The following is a 20,895-nucleotide window of genomic DNA, read 5'->3' as shown; positions in this document are numbered from 1 at the left end:
TCGCTCTCGCTCTCTGTGGCTCTCTTCGTCGCTCATACTAAAGAAGTATCGGTATGCTAATATTTTTCTTTCAGTTGTTGAAAAGATAGTTACATTTTGTCGGTATTTATTGTCGTTCTCGCAATTGCGCTAGTAGCTTTTACTCACAACTCAAAAAACCATGTAAAAACCGCCGAGCCGAGAAAATTTTTCATAATGCCCGGTCATTACAAGAAAATAATGCCCGCTCAGCAGCCAATCAGAGCGCGCGTACTATTGTAGCCATATAATAATGTGAATTCATGCCAAAATATTCATGCACTCTCTGCAAGTGCTGCAAGGAAAGTTTTGCTTCATAACAGTCTTTCTGTCGTTGAATTCAAAGAATTTGAAGAACAAAACAAGAGGAAAACTCCTAAGATTCTGCTGTCGTTCTTTGCTTAGATGTATTTTTTTCGTGCGTTTAAGAAACTCCGTGCCGTATTTCTGTACGTCCGAACAGAAATCATCCTTCACAAACCATCATCCTTGACAAACCAGAATACCGAAATACTGAACTAAAATCAAACGGATTTTCTGAGCACAAGAGAGCGATCAGCTACAACTCCATGTTGCCTGATTTCACTGGGCGTTTTACAGGTTAGATTTGCCTCTTAAAACCACCTTTGGCGCCTTTTGTCATTGAGCGATTAAAAGATTCAAAAATTAAGCTTCCCTTATTTTTAAGGTCTCTCTTGTGCTTATTCCTCGTCTTTTACACTTTTCGATAAATTGTAATTTTCTTGTGCTTTTGTACTTTGCGTTGTTTTTAAGACTTTGCATTAAAATTGCGTAATAAAGCTCGAATCTTGTCTCACTGTTGTCAGCCACTTTGTTTGGAAGCACTTCCTCTCCTACAGTTTAAAGAACCAGGGCGGGAATTTATTTTGCATTGTAACTTTAGTGTAACCGACCTACCCATGGACCTACGTTATACCTAAATTCTATCGTGATTGTCTCGCCATCTGGTGTAAGTTAGCAATGCAAAGAATGACACACAAACTGATGAAATCATATGGAATAATCGTTATTTGCGAATAAGTTACAAAACCGTCTACAGTGAAAAAATTGAATTCTAAAGGAATTGCTTGTATTAGTGATAATTCTATCAGAACAGGGTAAACTTCAACCGCGGCTGTTTTTCGGAAACAAAGGACTTACTTCAAATGACTACTTATTACTTCTTGGAATATATGCTGTAATCCCTGCCTCTTGGAGAAACATTCTAAAAAATGTTGGAACAGCTTTCTTTCAGCAAATGTCTGACACAACGATTCTTGATTATATTCTCTACATAAATGATGAAAGCGTGCACTGGAACAACTACAGTAAAACCCGAGTAAAACCCGGTAACTCGAACTCGGATAACTCGAACAACCCCGCTAACTCGAACTAACTTCCATTTCCCTTGGACCCATTTGCAGTCATTTTTACTCGGTTAACTCGAAAACCCCGCTAACTCGAACTGTTTTTCGTTTCCCTTCAGAGTTCGAGTTACCGGGGTTCAACTGTATCCTCTAAGAAACTCTTCTGGACATTATTTTGTAAACAACGTGCAAGTACACCCATCGGCCAAACAGAAATACAACAATGTATTCAACGAATCAAATCTTGACTGATAACCAATTTATTTAATTCCACACAAAGCAACACTTAACACATCCTCGGAGACCCAGGGGCAGTTAGTGGGGCGAAACGAAGGAAAACCGGGCAGAAATCGTAGCGACGAAAGTTTTCAAGCACGGCACGAAGTGCCCCTGGGCAACGTGTCTCTCCAGACCATTTCCAAACGGCACTCCGAATGCTGGCTCCCGATTGGGCAGAAAAAAACCTTTGTATTATTCTGCCCAATCGGCGAGCAGTAACTTGGGAATCACTTTCGTGTGTTCTTACCCGTCTACTGTGTCCGCCATACTTGTGTCGTTCGTTCGCCAAAGCTCTGCATGCGAGGGAAATTTCTATTTAGCTTACATCGGATAGCCCAAAAAAATCAGGGAATCTTTTACGATGTCAGAGAGAAAAATATATTTCAAGATCGACGGGAAAATTTTCGTTTGGACTGATCAGAGGTATCGTAAATACTGGCTTGTTTATCGATCGCCCGCTCGATTGAGCTTGTAGGTTTCAAATATTTATTTCCTTATCCGAGCTTCTTATTTTGATAGTATCGCTATTTAAGGCTTGTACATTTGGATTCTAGCCTTTCCTTACAATTTTCTCGGCTAACTGAAACTTTCCCGTATTGCCTGGACCAGACAAGTATGCCAAACAGATTTTCATTATCATTTTATGAAACATCTATAGCTAAGGTGTTTAATGGGTTGATCCAGATTTTTCTCTTCGTGTAGATCGATCTGTATGTACTTTACATAGGCAAGATTTCTGCACACCTCCATACATACTGTGCGGAAATCGTACCCAGTCTTATACTTTGATAGCATGTTGAACACTTAAGACAGGAGTTTGTTCAACAATTATTATTAGGAAGAGTTTGTTCGACTATTTATTGAAACTGTCATGTAACTCGGTCGCATGTAACTCGGTTGCTTCGCAAACAATCTTGACTTGATTTCAGCACTTCCTTGTACATACTTTCTTGAAACTCCTTTAGTAAAACTTAGTGCTTTTCTTTCACCCTGTTTTACATTTCTGAGGGACAACATTGAAATCATACTCCCCAAGTTCTGTGGGCACTTTTGTCCACAGTTACATTCTTTTGCACAGAATTCACAACATATTTTTTTTGTTCTGAAAGACTTCCTAGTATCTTCAAAGAAAGCAAGTATTTGTTTTTGTCTACAAGAGGTGGACTTAAAATACTGAAACATTTCAGGTTCACTTTGCTGAAGTTGTATCCTTTATCATGAAATAATAAAAGTGCCTCAGATGAATGAACATCTCTACCTCCCTCTCCCAATTCTTGCAGATATGATTTAATCACAGGGAGACTCATAGTTGATGCTATGAAGCAATCCCTTATGATCACACCTAGGAGGATTTGTTGCAATTATAATTCTGGCTTTACCAATCAGGACCCTTGAGTGATAGCAACACATGCTTTTGAATAGAGGGTGAAGTGCTGTTGTGGTACATTGACACCATTCCTTTCACAGGCTTCTTCTCAGCACCACCTGGGTAGTGTGCTTTGTGCGATAAAGTTCCCATGAAAACTGATTTGTACAGTTTTCTGCTTATTTTAAAATCTGTTACAGATATTTAGATTTGTAAAAAAAAGGTAAAGCAACTTTATTTATACACAGTTTGTGTTTAAAGCTAGAAGCTTGTGGGGCCGTGTATATGTAACAAATACTGAACAAATATAATATATTAAATAAGCATAACATGGTTAAAAATCCCAACTGGCAGACCAGTTGGCTATTTACAAGCATGACCGAGGATTTGAACTCGGGACGACCGAGAACAAATCCAGATAGGTGGTCAGAACGGGACTTGAACCCGGGTCCTCCAGATTTCAAGTCCGGCGCTCTAACCACTCGGCCACGCTGCCTCCTCCTCCTTGTAGACATCTGATTCTTTTTATCGCTGAGTTAATAAATAACAAAGGTGTTGCTTAACGTTGCATATGGTATTAAACTGGGTATATAGATAGTCTGCAAAGTGCATTCCCTGTTCCTGGAAATACAATTTGGCATGTGAAATTTCTGGGGTTCATTTTTGGTTCAAGGATTCTTTGGGCTTTGTTGAAGTCCTTAGGATTTTTAGGGGTTTTAAGTTTTGACTCCATACGATCATCCCCATAACTTGAAGTCTCAATTACCCACCCTGGACTGACCCCAAGAAAATGTAACAACTAGCACCTTCCCTTTTCCCTGCTGGATAAATAAATGAAATTAGATGTTACTGGTATTGAAATAAAGACAACAGTCAGTGTAATAATATTTTGTATTACAAACTGATGCAAATTACCAGTGGCTTGTATATTTCTTTGTATTTCTTTATACATACTCTCTTTTATTTTTAATTTATTTTTTTTTTACACAGGGCCCCCGTTGATACCAGTCCTGCGACTGAAGGGGTCACCCTGTTAAAATATCGATTATTATTATTTCAAGACTACACAGCAGGCATATGTACCTATGTTGCTTGTATTTTTGGCTTGACAGTAGGCTGGGTTTATCTTCTTGTCACCTTGCACAATGAAGTGTACAAGCTACATAACAGCAAAGTTTTATCTGTATCTTTGCTTGGTACACAAGTAATCTAAATTGAACTAAATTGGACTACAGGGTGAACTTTGTCACAGACAACAGCAACTAGCATTCTGCCTGAATTTAAAAGTAATTAACCTGATCTTAACAATCGAACTCAAAGGAGAAACCCTCGACATACATAACTCTAATTCTATAATCGCTAGGCAAATTATAACCGGGTTTTGTTCGTCTGCAACACAGGCTAGGCAAATCTAAAAAGTCAATCTTTCAGCAAAAATAATTATTTTATTATTATTCGATAGCTAATGCAGCAAATATATCCTTCCCAACAACATTTTCACTAATCAATTTCTGCTCAGGTTTAAGATCGTGGAAAAAATAAAATACATGGAAAAATATTTAAACTTTTGACAATTCAGAAAAATGTTATGGCTTCGCCCGTACAAGAACATTAAAATACCCCCGGGAAAATACCTCTCACGGTGTGATGCATTGGCGGTTGTTTGGCATACTTGTCTGGTCCAGGAAATACGGGAAAGTTTCAGTTAGCCGAGAAAATTGTAAGGAAAGGCTAGAATCCAAATGTACAAGCCTTAAATAGCGATACTATCAAAATAAGAAGCTCAGATAAGGAAATAAATATTTGAAACCTACAAGCTCAATCGAGCGGGCGATCGATAAACAAGCCAGTATTTACGATACCTCTGATCAGTCCAAACGAAAATTTTCCCGTCGATCTTGAAATATATTTTTCTCTCTGACATCGTAAAAGATTCCCTGATTTTTTTGGGCTATCCGATGTAAGCTAAATAGAAATTTCCCTCGCATGCAGAGCTTTGGCGAACGAACGATACAAGTATGGCGGACACAGTAGACGGCGTGTAAGAACACACGAAAGTGATTCCCAAGTTACTGCTCGCCGATTGGGCAGAATAATACAAAGTTTTTTTCTGCCCAATCGGGAGCCAGCATTCGGAGTGCCGTTTGGAAATGGTCTGGAGAGACACGTTGCCCAGGGGCACTTCGTGCCGTGCTTGAAAACTTTCGTCGCTACGATTTCTGCCCGGTTTTCCTTCGTTTCGCCCCACTAACTGCCCCTGGGTCTCTGAGGATGCACTTAACACTAAAACGAGAACCTTTCAATATAAACTACTCAATCGAATTGTTTATACCAACAGAAGCACATGCTTCTGATAGCAATAATTAATCGTTGGTTTGATGAAATTAGCTGATTCCCCTATAGTGTTCTTTTTGCGATGTCGTTAAGGAATCCCTCGAGCATCTATTTTGCTACTGCAGTATTAGTAAAGATTTATGAATGTCTGTTGTTTTTTGGTTAAATAGCGTAAGTGAAGTGTAAACTTAGAGCCCTTGATATCCGATTTGGTCTGACATATACAAGACCACATTTTCTTCTTCAAATTCATATTATTATTATTATTGGAAAGCAAGTAATATGTCAGAGTCGTCTAAACAAATGTAAACCTTTACTTATTTACTTAAAAAATTAGCTTAACTTGATAGAAAGATAGAATGGAACATAGCGACTAGAAACAACGCATAGAAAAACATACATAGCAAAAAGTGGCAACCTGTCGTGAGCGTTCGTTTTTCTGTAAATATATATGAAGAACATTGATCTCGGATAAGCTTGAAAGTACTATTCTTTTCTGTTTTTTGTTTTCAACGTTTTTTTCTTTTAGTATCCATGTAAGAGTAGTGCAAGTGTAAGTATGTAAATGAGTAAGTAGATATAGTACTTATGTAAGTAAACGGTAAATGTATGGAATTGTAAGTCAGTGTATGTTGTAGTAATTGTAAGTGTATGTAATTGAATTCAATTAATAAGAAAAAATAATTGGTTTTGGATGCAATTTAGCAAAGATTTTTCTTGCATTTATTCGCGCGCTTGAATTGGTCGCGTAGTTGAATTGGTCATTAGAGCGAGCAATTTTAACCCTAGCACGCGAGTTCCAAGCACCTAACGCCACACTCTTCGTTCCTAATTGGTTCGTTCAGAGTTCAAGTTATCCTGGACTCTCTCTTCTCACGCCTGGGTTCAACCCCTATAAAGGCGGCACGGAGGAGGGAGTTCAGGGACTGGACTACCCGAGTTTCAATCCTCGGTCACACTTTGTGTATAGTTAACAAGTCTGTCATTATTTTGCCTTGCAGATTTCCCTGTTCGTTTAAGTGGTGGATCCAGCCTTCCTTTCGCGGGTACGATCGAGGTGATGTACCACGGAGTCTGGGGCGGTGTATTAGGTCTTGATTCTCCTTTATATGACATTAATGCTGGTCACGTGGTATGCCGTCAGCTGGGTTATTCTGGTGCTGATAAGATTTTTAAAAGGCCAGCATATGGACAAGTGAAAGGACCATTGTGGATTTGGAGGATACAATGCAGTGGAAACGAAACAAAAATTTCAGATTGTGCAGTGGCAACATGGGACAATAGCACAAGCCATGGTACATACTGGCCATACATTTTTTATCAAAAACCAGCCTTTGCAGCTGCTGTGCTGTGCAAGGAGGCAAATTATACCGCGTCTAAAGGTAGGTTTTGATTAAACAAGAAGCTTGAAGAAGTATTAAACCAGGCGGTTAATGTTTTATCATATTTTTGGCTTAAAACGCCAGGTGTGGTGCAGCAAAAACCTCTGGTATAGCAGTCGGTTGAGTAGCACACAGGCCCGTGGTTTGCTTGAGTCACGCAGCCTGCGTGAGCTGTCGTAGTATGCCAAAATTTCCCTCATTACGTCATCTCTTGCTTTAATTAAATTTAATATTTACTTTGTTCCCTGAATGAAATAAGGTCAAACCAGTTGAATGGCATAAAAAAAGAAATTAGTTTCATGACAAAAAAAATTGAAAAACTAAAGAACGTTAAGCTCTTGATGTTATAACAGCTATTTTGCTCAAAAAAACACAGCTATCAAGCGCATTTGAAAGGCAGTCAGTGCGATGTTAAGCCAGTACCTGCATATTTGACTAGGTGATTCGTATAGGAAATCGAACGACCTCGAGTGCGATTCGTGAACAATACCCAAATATACAGTCTTCCGTTTTCTTTCAAAATTATATCTGTAATATACACAGAAACAACATGGCAAGGCCAGAGGGCCTGATGTCGCGTGAAGTTTTCTTGCGAAAGGTGTGGTATTCAACGAACAGCATTTTATGAAATATATCAAACCCGTTTTATCGGGATATCTAAGCACCGAGAAGAGAGTTGAAAATAAAACGCGCAGCGAAGTTTTTTTGACGAAATTCGTGGTGTTTGGATAGCTATAGCCGATGAAACACTGTCTTGAGTGTTTGATATATCTTCTCAATCGAAAGTAAAACAACGGAGTAAACGGAAAAATAAAATCCTAAAAATCTATGCTAATTAAGATTGGGTTTTCAAACCTCCTTCAAGGTTATGATTTCCTTTGATGAATCATTAATGTGTTTGAGAAGGACCATGCTACCTCCCGGTTAATCATTCATTTAATATTGAAATGGTTGAATAGATCTCCAGGAATTCAGTTACCCTCAATCAATTGTAATTGTGATTTAAACTTTCTCGCCCATCAAGTAATTTTTTCAGAAACCTAAACTAACGCCTTTTAGTGAATGTAAAGAGCCAAACATTTTTGGTTTTCTATGGAGTAATGCAATACTAATTACAAAACTGTATTCAATACTCACGCTTTGATTGGTTGCATTACCGTTTTAGATCAAATAATGGAAATCTGGAGATAACGCCCCTAGTATATTAAGGCCAATACCTTCTGCAAACAGTTGAGAGAGTTTGATACAATTTGAAGCGTAATTTAAACCAGTATTTCAGGCTCGGGTTTACGCAAACTTTCGAATTCTCCCAAAACCTCTGTCGTGTTTGTGTTAAGTTATGTAGTTACACATGCATTCTTTTTTTCATTTCATAATTTAATGTTGGTAAGAAAAACGCACTCGAATATAAACCTGTATATTAACAAGCGCATTAACTGATTTGATCTTTGATGACGTCTAAGAAGTTAACAAAAAAGCAAAGCAAAACATTGACATTTTTGTGACACATCATGGGCGCAGGTGTCCTTTAAGAATCATTTCCGTTTGTAGTTATACTGTGGACCGAGGAGAACTGCTGCTAAATAGACTAAAATCGCCGCGGAGATCTTATGCAGTTCAGAACACAGTCACTTCATCCTATCTGGCCTTTACTTCGCCAAAGAAATGTTGAGTTTCCCTATCCTGCAGGAAAAAAATTCGTAACTTAAGTCCTGTTGTTTATGGTGTAGAATGTTTTTTTAAAAAATATGAAACAAACAGCGGAGATAAACATTTTGAAAATTCGCATTTTACTAACTTGACGTTTCGTATGCTAAGGTACATACATTTTCAAAAGTATGACCGTTACAAATTTTATTTATATATTGTTATTTATATTATATATCAATAGTTGCCTAAAATTTGTAACGCTCATACTTTTGAAAATATATTTAGCTTAGCATACGAAACGTCAAGTTAGTAAAATGCGAATTTTCATAATGTTTATTACCGCTGTTTGTTTAATATTTTTAATCAAGTTACGATGGCCTAAAACCAAGAAACTTTAGAATGCTTTTCTTTATGACAGATTGATACACATTTAAGATTCACGTTTAAAATTGTCTGTTCATGTTATTCATTTAACTGATTCAGTAAGACTCATGAAATCAAATTTATGTAAATGAATTTCCTTTTTTTAAGATTTTGACGTAAGGCTGGCTGGAGCACCTATCAGCAATGCTGGACGAGTGGAAGTATTTTTCGCAGGAGTCTGGGGCACAGTAAGCTTATACTCAGAACTGGACATGAATGCTGCTCACGTGGTATGCCGTCAGTTGGGATATCCTGGAGCTATTTCATCTGCCTATAGTACTCAGTTTGGTGTCGGTACTGGGCCGGTGTGGTTTATGAACGTGAGATGTCTGGGTAATGAGTCCAATTTCGGCGAATGTTCAAAAGATGTCGCGGGCTTTCCGAATGATTGGGGCTCTCAACCAACAGTCCTGTGTAAATTACCATATCAATCAGGCAAGAATAATTGATTTAACACCAGTTGTATATAATGTTAAATTAGAAGCCCGGCCGGGTTCTGCCTTCCCCTGCCTTCCGTATGCCTTTCCTTTACCTTGTTATTTAGATTTAGATTTTAATAACAAAGGAAAGGGAAGGCATACGGAAGGCAGCGGAAGGCAGAACCCGGGCTTCTAATTTAACAATGTATACTACTAACACCCATTTTTATTGTAGAGTATAATATTAGACTGGGCAGGCAACTGGGCTTTACAGTTAACAAAAAGGCAAAGCTGATTTAACAGTAAAGGAATATAATATCAATGACAATATTTCAAAAGGTACTGCCTTTCTTCTCCAGTGTATTACAAGTAATGACTCTGGGTGAATTTAGACGTACAGAGTACATTGCGATCGTTGACAAACAATATTACATCGGGGAAAATAAACGGCGACTAAATGATCGTTTTAATGTAAATCGCGTACCAGTTGACAACACAGCTAACATCTCCAAGCCCACCGAGTCTCAGAACATTTCCTTGCTATTGACCATACTGCTAAAGATATTACACTCATTCCACTCGAATTGATTCACTCTAATCGTGACAGTGTACGAAAAACAAGAGAACTATACGTCGTCGATTGAGGCCACATTTTCGAACCTTTGAACCTCTAGGAATGAATAAAAAAGATGAAATGTAGACCTGTTCTTTCTGTTTTTATCTATTTTTATTATTATTATTTTTATTATTTATTAGACCAGCCACGAAAGTATTTAACAATTTACACGTAACGCAATTGGGAATGCTTACGCGATGTAAGGCCAGATTGCACCATCATTTCGACGCTAGCGGGACTTCGAACGCGATGTTCGACGAGTTAGCTTTCACCGAAAGGTCTCTGATGAGTCTCTTGGCGGAGACGAAACATGCGTGTCAGACCAGCCACGAAAGTATTTAACAATTTACACGTTACGCAATTGGGAATGCTTACGCGATGTAAGGCCAGATTGCACCATCATTTCGACGCTAGCGGGACTTCGAACGCGATGTTCGACGAGTTAGCTTTCACCGAAAGGTCTCTGATGAGTCTCTTGGCGGAGACGAAACATGCGTGTCAGACCAGCCACGAAAGTATTTAACAATTTACACGTTACGCAATTGGGAATGCTTACGCGATGCAAGGCCAGATTGCACCATCATTTCGACGCTAGCGGGACTTCGAACGCGATGTTCGACGAGTTAGCTTTCACCGAAAGGTCTCTGATGAGTCTCTTGGTGGAGACGAAACATGCGTGTCAGACCAGCCACGAAAGTTTTATTATTATGTTACATATTTTTTGCTCTGGACGCCAGAAGGTTTTTCTTGCGCCCATTCCGGTCATGTCTCTATTGTCACCCGCGCGAGAACCTCTGGAATAGAGCGCTATTTTTTTGATAGCGCTGGACCAATAACAAGCCTGTTTAAATCGATCTAGTTCAGAATCTGAACTAGAAAGCTGATTGGCCTCTAACGACCTCCCAAGGGTTTTCTTATCTAACCGACACTGAGATTGGTTTTTCAATAATAGAGAACACTGCGTGAAAGATGCCTGTGAAGACTGTGAAATGTTTTGAAGTGTTTGTGTGTAAGTGCCGCCGAGGGTCGCCTAGATGGAGGATTTTGCGGTTGACGTTGTTCCTCACGTTCTAAAAGGCTTGAGATAGATCTGGGATGAAGCCATAACAAAAGTTCTCAAATCGTCCGACGGTGGATACAACTTAATTAGGCGCCGAGCAAACCGATGGAATTTGTATTTTTATTCGCCACACAGATGGTTTGGCGGTATTGCCAACTGGATTTCGACAATCGTTGTCGAAATCCAGTTGCCATCTACCGATCATTAGCATAATCACACTGACCTACTATTGGTAATCGCGCAATCTGATTGGCTACACAGCTGCCTACTATTTAGCAATTAGACGGCGAGCTCGAGGTTTCTATCGGCTGATAGTTGGCGAGGGGCGAAGCCCCGAGTCAACTATCAAAAGCCGGTAGAAACCGAGAGCGAGCCGTCTAATTGTGTTAGCATAACCCACTGACCGATCTATTAAACTCAAAATATAGCTAGAGTTGATTTATTGAAGGTTTTGATTGATTAAAATCAGCGAAGACTAAGCGCGCGCTCCGAGAGCCTTCTACGGATCGATAGTAGGCACCTGTTAAACCAATCAGATTGCGCGATTACCAATAGTAGGTCAGTGTGGTTATGCTAACGATCCGTAGAAGGCTCTCGGAGCGCGCGCTTAGGAGTCTTCGCTGAATTTTATCAATCAAAACCTTCAATAAATCAATTCTAGCGATATTCTGAGTTTAATAGATCGGTCAGTGGGTTATGCTAACACAATTAGACGGCTCGCACTCGGTTTCTACCGGCTTTTGATAGTTGGCTTCGCCCCTCGCCAACTATCAAAAGCCGGTAGAAACCGAGAGCGAGCCGTCTAATTGTTAAATAGACGGCACCTGTGTAGCCAATCAGTTTGCGCGATTACCGATAGACGGTCAGTGTGGTTATGCTAACAACAAATATACTGCCACTTGACACCTTGTACCTAACCCAAATCTGACATATCTTCACGTGCTTTGCATGTGATCACAGTGGGAGATGCTCGCTGTGATTGGTTTAAATGTAATACGATAAAAAAGATCAAAATTCAAGGAGAACGGTAACCGCTCTGGCGAAGAGGTTTTTCTCACGGCTACGCCGCTCGTGGTGACGGCCTTCGGCCGCCGTTGAGTAATCCGCAGCGCGCGAGAAAAATCCTCTCATTGGTACCCAGGGTACATATTTTTCTATTTTTATTTCAAATTGCTGACGTAACGATTTTCGTTTACTGGTATATTTTCAAGGTTCATGATCACCGCTTAAATTATATTACTACTCTATTTACCACGTTATCATAGTACCATATTGCATGCTATCCTACTTATAAGACACTGGAGGAGAAAGGCAGCATCTTTTGAAATGTTGCCATTTACAGTTTAGCTTGTTTCGTTAACTGAGAAAAAGGCCTTTGTCCTTGAGGTCGGCCGCGGGCCGTGAGCCGTGAAGTGGAAAGAAGAGTTACTTGACTCATTTTCATGTTTTGTGGAAGGAGTTAAGAAATACTGAAATTAGTAATAAAAAAACTGGGTTACCCCCTTTAAATATCGTTCCTTCAGGAACGATGACGAAAAAAATCAGTGAAAATTTATTCTTCGTCCAATCGCTACAAAATTTTGTAGAATGCGTGACAAGAGAATTACCCAATCCCCCCGCAAATTTGAGCTAATATACTTGAATGTGGCCTACACGACGTATTTCACGATTCGGACAAAAATCAATTCAAAATGGCGTCAAACGCGAAGCTTTCGTCAATTGCGGTTGTCAGGGCAGAGAGAGCTTTTGAGTTTGTTTTTAGAGAAAGAAGGCAGTAATAATGGGATGCCTATTGATCTTGATCGTCAACTGCGAAATACAAGCGATGAATCGATCGAAATCAAGGTGAGAGTTGTGTACTTGGTACGAACCGTACGAGGGCACATGGTCTGAAATGCAATGAAATGTTATTTATATTTGCTTTCTGCGTACAAATCCTTGCTTGTTGCTTAGAATGGATGTCTGAATTTATCTCTGAGTATAAGGAGATCGTAATATTTTGAGGAAAAGGGTTTTTAGGACAACAGAAGTAACAAAATATTCGAAATTCTGTGACGCTACTTGACCTAAATATTTATGCTAATTTATGTAAATTAGGTTAAAAATTTGCTTAGATAAATTGTAATAAATTCTTGTTTCATTCTTTTTCAGCCAGAATTGCTGAATATGTTGCCAAAATAACAAGGAACATTTTTGCTTTTAACTTTTTCTTATAACCTTAAACATTTGTGAAACTTGTTGCTTTTTATCCAAAATTTTTGGCCATTTTATTGTAATTTAAGGTAATTAAATTAATATATTCAAAAATATTATGGTTTGTTTTGGACAAAAACATTTTTTCCTGAAAGCCTGTTCCATAACCTTTCAAAAGAGGTATGTCTTTCTTCTCAGTTGTAAATATCTCCTGAGAAAATAAATAAAAACCAAATGTGGTCAATTTTGACTGTTTTTTGGCCTTCCCTGCAAGAGTTTTAAGCGTGCAAAATCAAACTCTATCAAAAACTGTTAACTAGAACGCCTTCAAGATATAAGCTTCCCACGGAACTCCTACGTCAACCGACATGAATAAATACATCCGATCATCGGATGTGAAACCTTGGCTAAGGACATAAAAGGGTATTTCATGTGTTATGAATTTTAATCATCAATATAGTTTATGTTTAATAATTGATCAAGAATTATTTAACAGCCATAAATCCTTGACTGAGTCGCCCGTGCCCAAACAATATTTCTTGCCATGACAACGAAGCTACCATAACCGATTAATCGAGGTTGTCCAAAGAAAATTATTTAGAATATATTTTTCCGGTCTTTGTCTAGCTCAACGAAGCATATTTGGAATGACTTTTCTTTAACCGTACTTTCCCACAAAACGTTGGCCCTGTCGACCTTGCAACCCTGAATATAAGTATTTTACCCTCGAATCTATTACAAGAATTTTACGTAAACCCTGTCTCGTGTTGGCATAATATAAAAGTATGTGAATTTTTCAGTTGGATTTTACTTAAAACATAACCAGAACTCTTGTTGTTAGCTTAAGGGGTATAACGTAGAATTATCATATGTTTGTATTGGCACGTTGAAGATTTAAAACTAATGGTAGTAAATCTACAGTGAAATGTCAGAAAAAACGCCAATGACAGAACTGTTACAAGTCTCCAGCGCTTATATAGAAAAACAGACCTCTAATTAAATAACCCGTCGTTTGTTCGAGTTAAGTGCTAATTCGAAATATGAGGGTTTAAATGTTGCGAAATTAATTAAAATCGTACTATTTTCTTTCAGAAAAATCCACAACAACAAAAGGACAACACATCTCCAATACTCCGGATCTCTTTAATATGCTACTTTTATTCAATGTGTTTCTATTCATTGCTATTAATTATCTGCTCTTCCGAAAACTAAGACGCCCCAAACACCATCCCAATCATGACTCAGGGACGGTTTTCAGCAACAGGGCTTACAAAGGTGTTCCCGTAAACAATCTTTACGAAGAAGAAGCCAATCAGTCCAACGATGTTGACCTGGGTACAGGGGCAACTCAAGCTACCGAGCAAAAGAGGCAAAACACTGGCACTATCTTTGAGAAGGGTTCCCGACGTCTGCCATCGATTTCAGTGCCACATGACACGACAAGGAAGAAAGAAGCCGTCGAACGGGATTTAAGAGCGGCAGCAAAGCTGGCCAACATAACTCCAGCATCACTGACACGGGCCAGTGAAGAGTATTTCAAGGGTTTATCACAGAAGAATGGAAACAACACAACACCAATTGTTCCCCCAGGCGGTGGGGGGAACGTACTCCAACAACTACATGTCTCTATCACCAGGGGGCCAGGAGATACATCACACAACTCGCTTTACTTAACCCGTGCCCAATCTTCTGCAGTATAGCAGCCATGACATGTACGAAAACACAGAAAAATGATTTTATAGACTGGTAAATGTTTTGTAACTGGCCGTTATAGGTTGTCACAAATGGGATGCTGTTTTACTTAATGTATGTACACTCTATTTATTTTATAACTAAAAAATATTGTTTTTCCGAAACAGGTTGAATATTCTTATATTTTTCTGCCGATTTTAGGCGGGAAGTATCCTTACGAACATTCTTAGATAATACCCGTTAATCGTTTGATATTTCCGTTTTAGTACTAATAGGGTATTAATTAATGTACCGTTAATCGAGTTGTCATAAGCATCGAACATTTTGGCTAGTGCAGGCCTAGGTTTTTATAGTTTTATTGGATAGTTAAAGGTTTTGCCGTTTAGAGATATAAATGATTTTATACGGTTCTGTCAGCCTCGTCCCCAGGCCATACCGCGCTATGCGAGTGAGCGGAGGAGGACTGGAACCGAGCGCGATAGCGCGAGGCCTGGCACAAAATGGCAAAAAAGTCCCAGTTTAGCGAGAAAAAGTCCCAGATATAGTTCGACGAAAATATACGTTTTCCTGCGAGGAAAAGAAAATATTTCTGGTTCATGAGAAAACTGCATCCCTTTTGAACATTTGTGGACTATTTTAGATGGCGGAGACGAACTGTAATGCCGTTTTTTCCTGCCTTGCAGAATGGTATTGGTCGTTAGAGTTAAGAAAATTATTCTGTTATTTATATTGTTTTCGTTCGTGATACATGGGTCTACATGTATCTAGAAGTTCTTTGTGGTAAGCAAATTACGTTCGCCAGGTACTAGTAACTGTGGTAGTTTTATTTAAACCTAAAAGGCGTCGATCTCAATGTTTATAGACCTAGGGTCGGGATTTTCGACCTTTGTTATTTACAAATTTATGTGCGAAAACAAAGAAACAATTCAGCTTACTTGAGAGAAGAGGGCTGATCCCCCGATGCATGTAAGCTTGTCATTGATTACCTGTAAATTTTTATTTCGCTTTTTGGAGAAAAAAAATCTAACTCTCGTAAACCAAAACTTTATTTGATCTTGTTGTAGCCTGTCTTTTTCTTGTATACTCTGGCTCATTTCATTAGCAGGAGATGTTAATCCAAATCCTGGGCCATGTTCAGGTAATATATAACAAGTATGCTTCAATCATTTTCGTCAATTCAATGAGCTTACAGTGAGCTTATTAAATAAAAATTACAGCTGGTCATGCTTATTGCAGATTCCAAGTGTGAATTGATAACATTTCCATTGTGTAGCACCACTAAATAGCCAACAGTTCTTGTCAGCCCAAAAGGTGTGGAAATTTATTTCAATTTCCCTCAGTTGCAGAGTTAGCATTTCAGCTGAAGTTTATATATTTTGCTGCCAATTTTCGTGTGCACTGCTTTCCCCTTTAGACAAGGTACATACTGCATCATTGTAGACACAGCTTGTTTAACAAAGTATGATTCTTCTGCTATTCTCTCTGACATTTACTTGCAAAGAAACACATAAACACAATATATATACTAACTGAGCTAAGCAAATACATATGGAAGCTCAAAGAGGAGGACAAGGATTTTAATGTTACCTGGAAAGTTCTCTCTAAGGCCAAACCGTACACGAACACTTTAAAACGTTGTGACCTGTGTACTACTGGGAAATTGTTTCTAATTTGTTGGCCACATATGGCAACTCTTAATAAGCGGAACGAGCTTATTTCTACGTGTAGGCACAGGCGAAAATTTATTTTAAAGTTTAATTTTAAGGTTTAATTTAGAATTTCATACACTAATTTTAGCGCGAGCAATTAGTGATGCTCTTCAAGCTCTGATATGACAACTGAGCACGCGCACGTGCTCTACAGTGTAAAATTTAAATTGTAACGGTTAACAGTGCGATTAAAACAATGATGTAGACTGTAACAAACTAGTGTACATGCTGTTTAACTGAAGAGTGGGTCACCTTTATGGTGGCCTACAAAACAGATTTGTAACGGTTAACAGTGCGATCAAAACAATGATGTAGACTGTAACAAACTAGTGTACATGCTGTTTAACTGAAGAGTGGGTCACCTTTATGGTGGCCTACAAAACAGATTTGTATTGAATGGTAGTCAACTGAATTTGAGTTGTTCATTAGAAAAAAGATTATACTGTGTTTATATGTTTATTTACAAATAAATTAAAATATCAAAATATATAATGTTTAAATATTGTTTGAACCGCTCCAGAAAAGCTGGTTACTGGGGCTTTTGGACCAGCTTCTTTTTAATTTGTGAGCCCCATTCTGCATTCTTGATAGCCCAAAAATATTTGTATTTTTCCTCACATGGGTACATTGACTATTTATCCCATTCCTTAAACTACCACCTTTTTAACTCCTACTTGCAGAGATATTAAACTGAGCTTGACTGACACACACACACATAAACACAGTACAGTATACAAAAGTATTCAAATGTATTCAACTCTTGCAATATATACTAAAACTAGTAGTAATTGGAATTTAGGGGAGTGCATTTGGTAGGGTGGGGTGATTTGGGAAGGAGGCAGGGAAAGCTGGAGGCAGTGGAAAGTGTTATATTATGTTTTCATATTCTCTTGATATTTGAGGTCTGTCCATAGAAAATGTATGACATTGCCAGCTGATGAAACCTGATCTGCTTGTACCAACTCATCTTTCTAAAGCATAAGAGAAGAATAAAGCCTTTTGATTGATTGTGCCAAGCTAAGTGGCTAAAGGTCTTTAATGAATCCAAATAGAATACATTGTATATCTAGAAGATACTCTGGATAATGTTTGTATAGTAACAATATAAATATAACATTAACTAACAGTAACATACGACTTTTAAACTGAAATGTAGCCATTCTAAACATTTTGATACCAGTCCATTAGGAACAGTTTTTTGCTTCCTTACAATCATAATCTTGTCAATGCTTAGTGGCCGAAGGGAATTTGATATGTTATAGAGTCTCACAAGTCTGAAGTTCACAGCAGAGAAGTTGAATCTGTTAAGCAGCTGAGTTGACACATCACAACTCGGTATCGTCACCTAGGCGAATTGCAGCGTTTGTTTCCCAGAAAACAAACCACTAGCTACACAGCTTTCTAATTTTCTGATAAGTAGCTTTAGTCATATATTTTGCTACTGATACTTCGAATAAATAGTTACAACTTCACTTACCTTGGAGAAAACTGCGAAAAATATTCGAAAAAAGCGAAGGCAAAGGAACAAAGAAAGCACACGAAAGCACAGTTGAAAGTACTGATGGATTATCAGCTTTGAGCCTTTTATCTTATCACCGCTGTTGTTGTTGTGTCAGCGAGAAGCAAAAATACTCATCATACGACTTTCCACGAACGGCCACTATTCTATCTCCGTTCACCAACAGAGAAATCGATCGATAGAGACAGCTCCCATCGCCAGTTACAGTTAGTGGAACATATTCTTCAAGCTCTTTAGATGGTACAATTTGTTGCGCATAAAAATCGACATTTAATGTTTCTACCTTAAATAAAAAATCTCCAATTACTTCAAGAGTTTGCTGGCAGACATGGATGAAGGAATCCCAGCCAAATTCTGACGCGTTTTTAAGTTCTTCAAGAAGTTGACTGAAGTTCAATCGTTGGACAGCCTCCGCCATATTGGATTTGCCGTTTATTGCCAGGCGTCCTAGGCGAACTTTCCCGACAAGCTTGACGGGTGACGTCACATCCAAATTCGCCGGGGACGACTGGGGACGAGGCTGCGGTTCTGTTAATTAAAAAATATCTTATTCTATTCTATTTACAAATTTTCAACACAAAATTATATTGATGTAATACGTAATGTATATGAAATAATTCATATATGAACTGCGGATGGATATGAAAGTGATAAATGATCATCGCAGTGAATTTCCAATTTAAGCAATTGGAATAAAGAAGCCTGCAAAAAAATTCAGGGCTTCTTTATTCCAATTGCTTAAATTGGAAATTCACTGCGATGATCATTTATCACTTTCATATCCATCCGCAGTTCATATATGAACAAGAACATTGAGAAGCTTGAGAAGCTTAAAATCGGGCGCGCTTTGCCTTGAAAGGCAGGGTTCAGTACAGCAGAAACCACGAAGCAGTTACTTAAGTAGCACTCAGTCCGACTGTGTTTGTGTAAGTCACAGGGCTTGCATGAGCTGTATTAGTGTGCATAATATAATATCTAGAACGTTGTCGAGATTGCATTATTACTTAATGACATGATGGTTTCAATTTATAAATGTATCTCACACAATACAAATAAACTATTGAAGTAGACGACTAGACAATGTAAAGTTTTAAGACTTAGCAAAGTGCAGTGTATTGGTAATACTGTAAGGTGCGGTTTCACCTGAAGGTCGTGTGCTTTTCGGTATTTTCCAGGCATTGTACTTTGATGGGACAGTACTACAACTGTTTACCGGGGAACTACTATTGTCAAGAAAATGATCACAACTTGTTGATGAATGATTGAACATTTGTTTCATACCATTACTGTAATAGCAATTGATGAAGGCTTTTAGTCCTGAACCAAAGTATAAGGACTGGGAAATACTGAAACCCATTATCAGCCACCTTAAACGGAAATATCTTGTTGGTGTTTCAAGGAATCCAAGGAAACTTCACTCATCCCATGTATCTATGTATTGCGGTATTTTGTAATTTTTTGAGTGATTTTTGGGGATGTTTGGCAGGTGATAGTTTTTTTAAAAGAATTAGTAAAATTTAGACAGCTAAGAAATATTGAAAATTTAATGTGAATTTAACATTGGAATTTGAAGTTAGAAATTGGCAGACGGACACCAAACAGTCCCGTGACATCCTGGAGTGTTTTTGCATGGGGGTCAACTGTGTGATGATGTTTCCATTTTTTTCTTCAATCCCCACTGATAAAGAACTGTTGTTGGTGTTATGTTGGTGTTATCACATGTCAAGCCTTTAACAAGGTATGAAAGAACACAAGGATTTAAATTATTCTGGTGCTCAATTTTTGCGTAACTAAAATTAATGTTACTCAAATTCCTGATGGATTCTGTCTTAAACTGTTACGAGCTTAGTATTTCCAAATTATTGCATGTCAATGTAAGGCAAGACAAGACATGCCTTGGTTCTTATGTAATTCTCTTAAAAACACATAAGATATTGACTATAATTTTGTCTGTGCTATGGCAATTCACAGTGGGGTGGTCTTGATGTGTCTTTAACTTGTAGACTGGACTGGACTAGTAAAACGCGGACTAGTAAAACGCGGACTTGTAAAACGCCTCTAGACACTTCGAATTCCTTGGCCACAATCATCTTACGGCTCTCTTCAATACATAGTGTCTCAAAAAAACAGTAACCTCAGAAAGAAGTCAGAAGCAAATAAGGTCGAAAGACCGAATTTGAACATATAACGGCAAATGTTCTAATGTCACGAACATAGGAGTCGTGTAGGCCCGTCACCTTTATTTACCACATACTGCCCCCAAATTAAAACAGTACCCTCAGAAAGAAGTCAGAAGCAAATAAGGTCGAAAGACCGAATTTAAACATTTAACGGCAAATATTCTAATGTCACGAACGTAGGAGTCGTGTAGGCCCGTCACCTTTATTTACGATTGACTGTTGATTTCTGGACGGGCCCCGTTCTACCTCGTGCGAGCAATACAAACGACTGCACTCAACAGACGTCAAGTAGTGGAAAGAAAGAAACATATGCACACAACTCATAGCATCAATCCCGTTGTTTTAGTAGGGGTTTGCAGAACGAACATGTGCTATACTGCAAAAACATCTCCACGCTAAAACAGACCATAGAGTGCTCAAAAAAGCTAGAAATATGCCGTCGAAGAAACACACAAGAGCTTCAAACACAAATTGTTTCGCTCGCTAAACCGTTTAGTTTTATCCGATTTACAAGCGCTTGTTTTACAAGTCCGCGTTCTACAAGTCCGTGCTTAACAAGCCCTCGTTTTACAAGTCCGCGTTTTACAAGTCCGCGTTTTACTAGTCCTCGTTTTACAAGTCCGCGTTTTACTAGTCCGCGTTTTACTAGTCCTCCTTTTACAAGTCCGCGTTTTACCTGAGTCCGCGT

General features: G+C 38.5%; 1 protein-coding gene across 1 annotated transcript in view; it reads left to right on the top strand.

Moving 5' to 3' along the window:
• Positions 1 to 20,895, top strand: part of LOC144638424 (scavenger receptor cysteine-rich domain superfamily protein-like) — an 87,217-nt gene that overhangs the window by 33,179 nt on the left and 33,143 nt on the right. The window contains exons 6-7 of the mRNA XM_078497625.1: positions 6,366 to 6,746; positions 8,928 to 9,254. Coding sequence (XP_078353751.1) covers positions 6,366 to 6,746; positions 8,928 to 9,254 — 708 coding nt within the window. The remainder of the gene's footprint in view (positions 1 to 6,365; positions 6,747 to 8,927; positions 9,255 to 20,895) is intronic.

This window comes from Oculina patagonica, chromosome 2 (assembly GCF_052425735.1).
Source record: "Oculina patagonica isolate OP01 chromosome 2, crgOcupat, whole genome shotgun sequence".
NCBI classification, from domain to species: Eukaryota; Metazoa; Cnidaria; class Anthozoa; order Scleractinia; family Oculinidae; genus Oculina; species Oculina patagonica.
The sequence above is the reverse complement of the archived record's forward strand: the minus strand, read 5'-3'. Positions and strand labels throughout refer to the sequence as shown.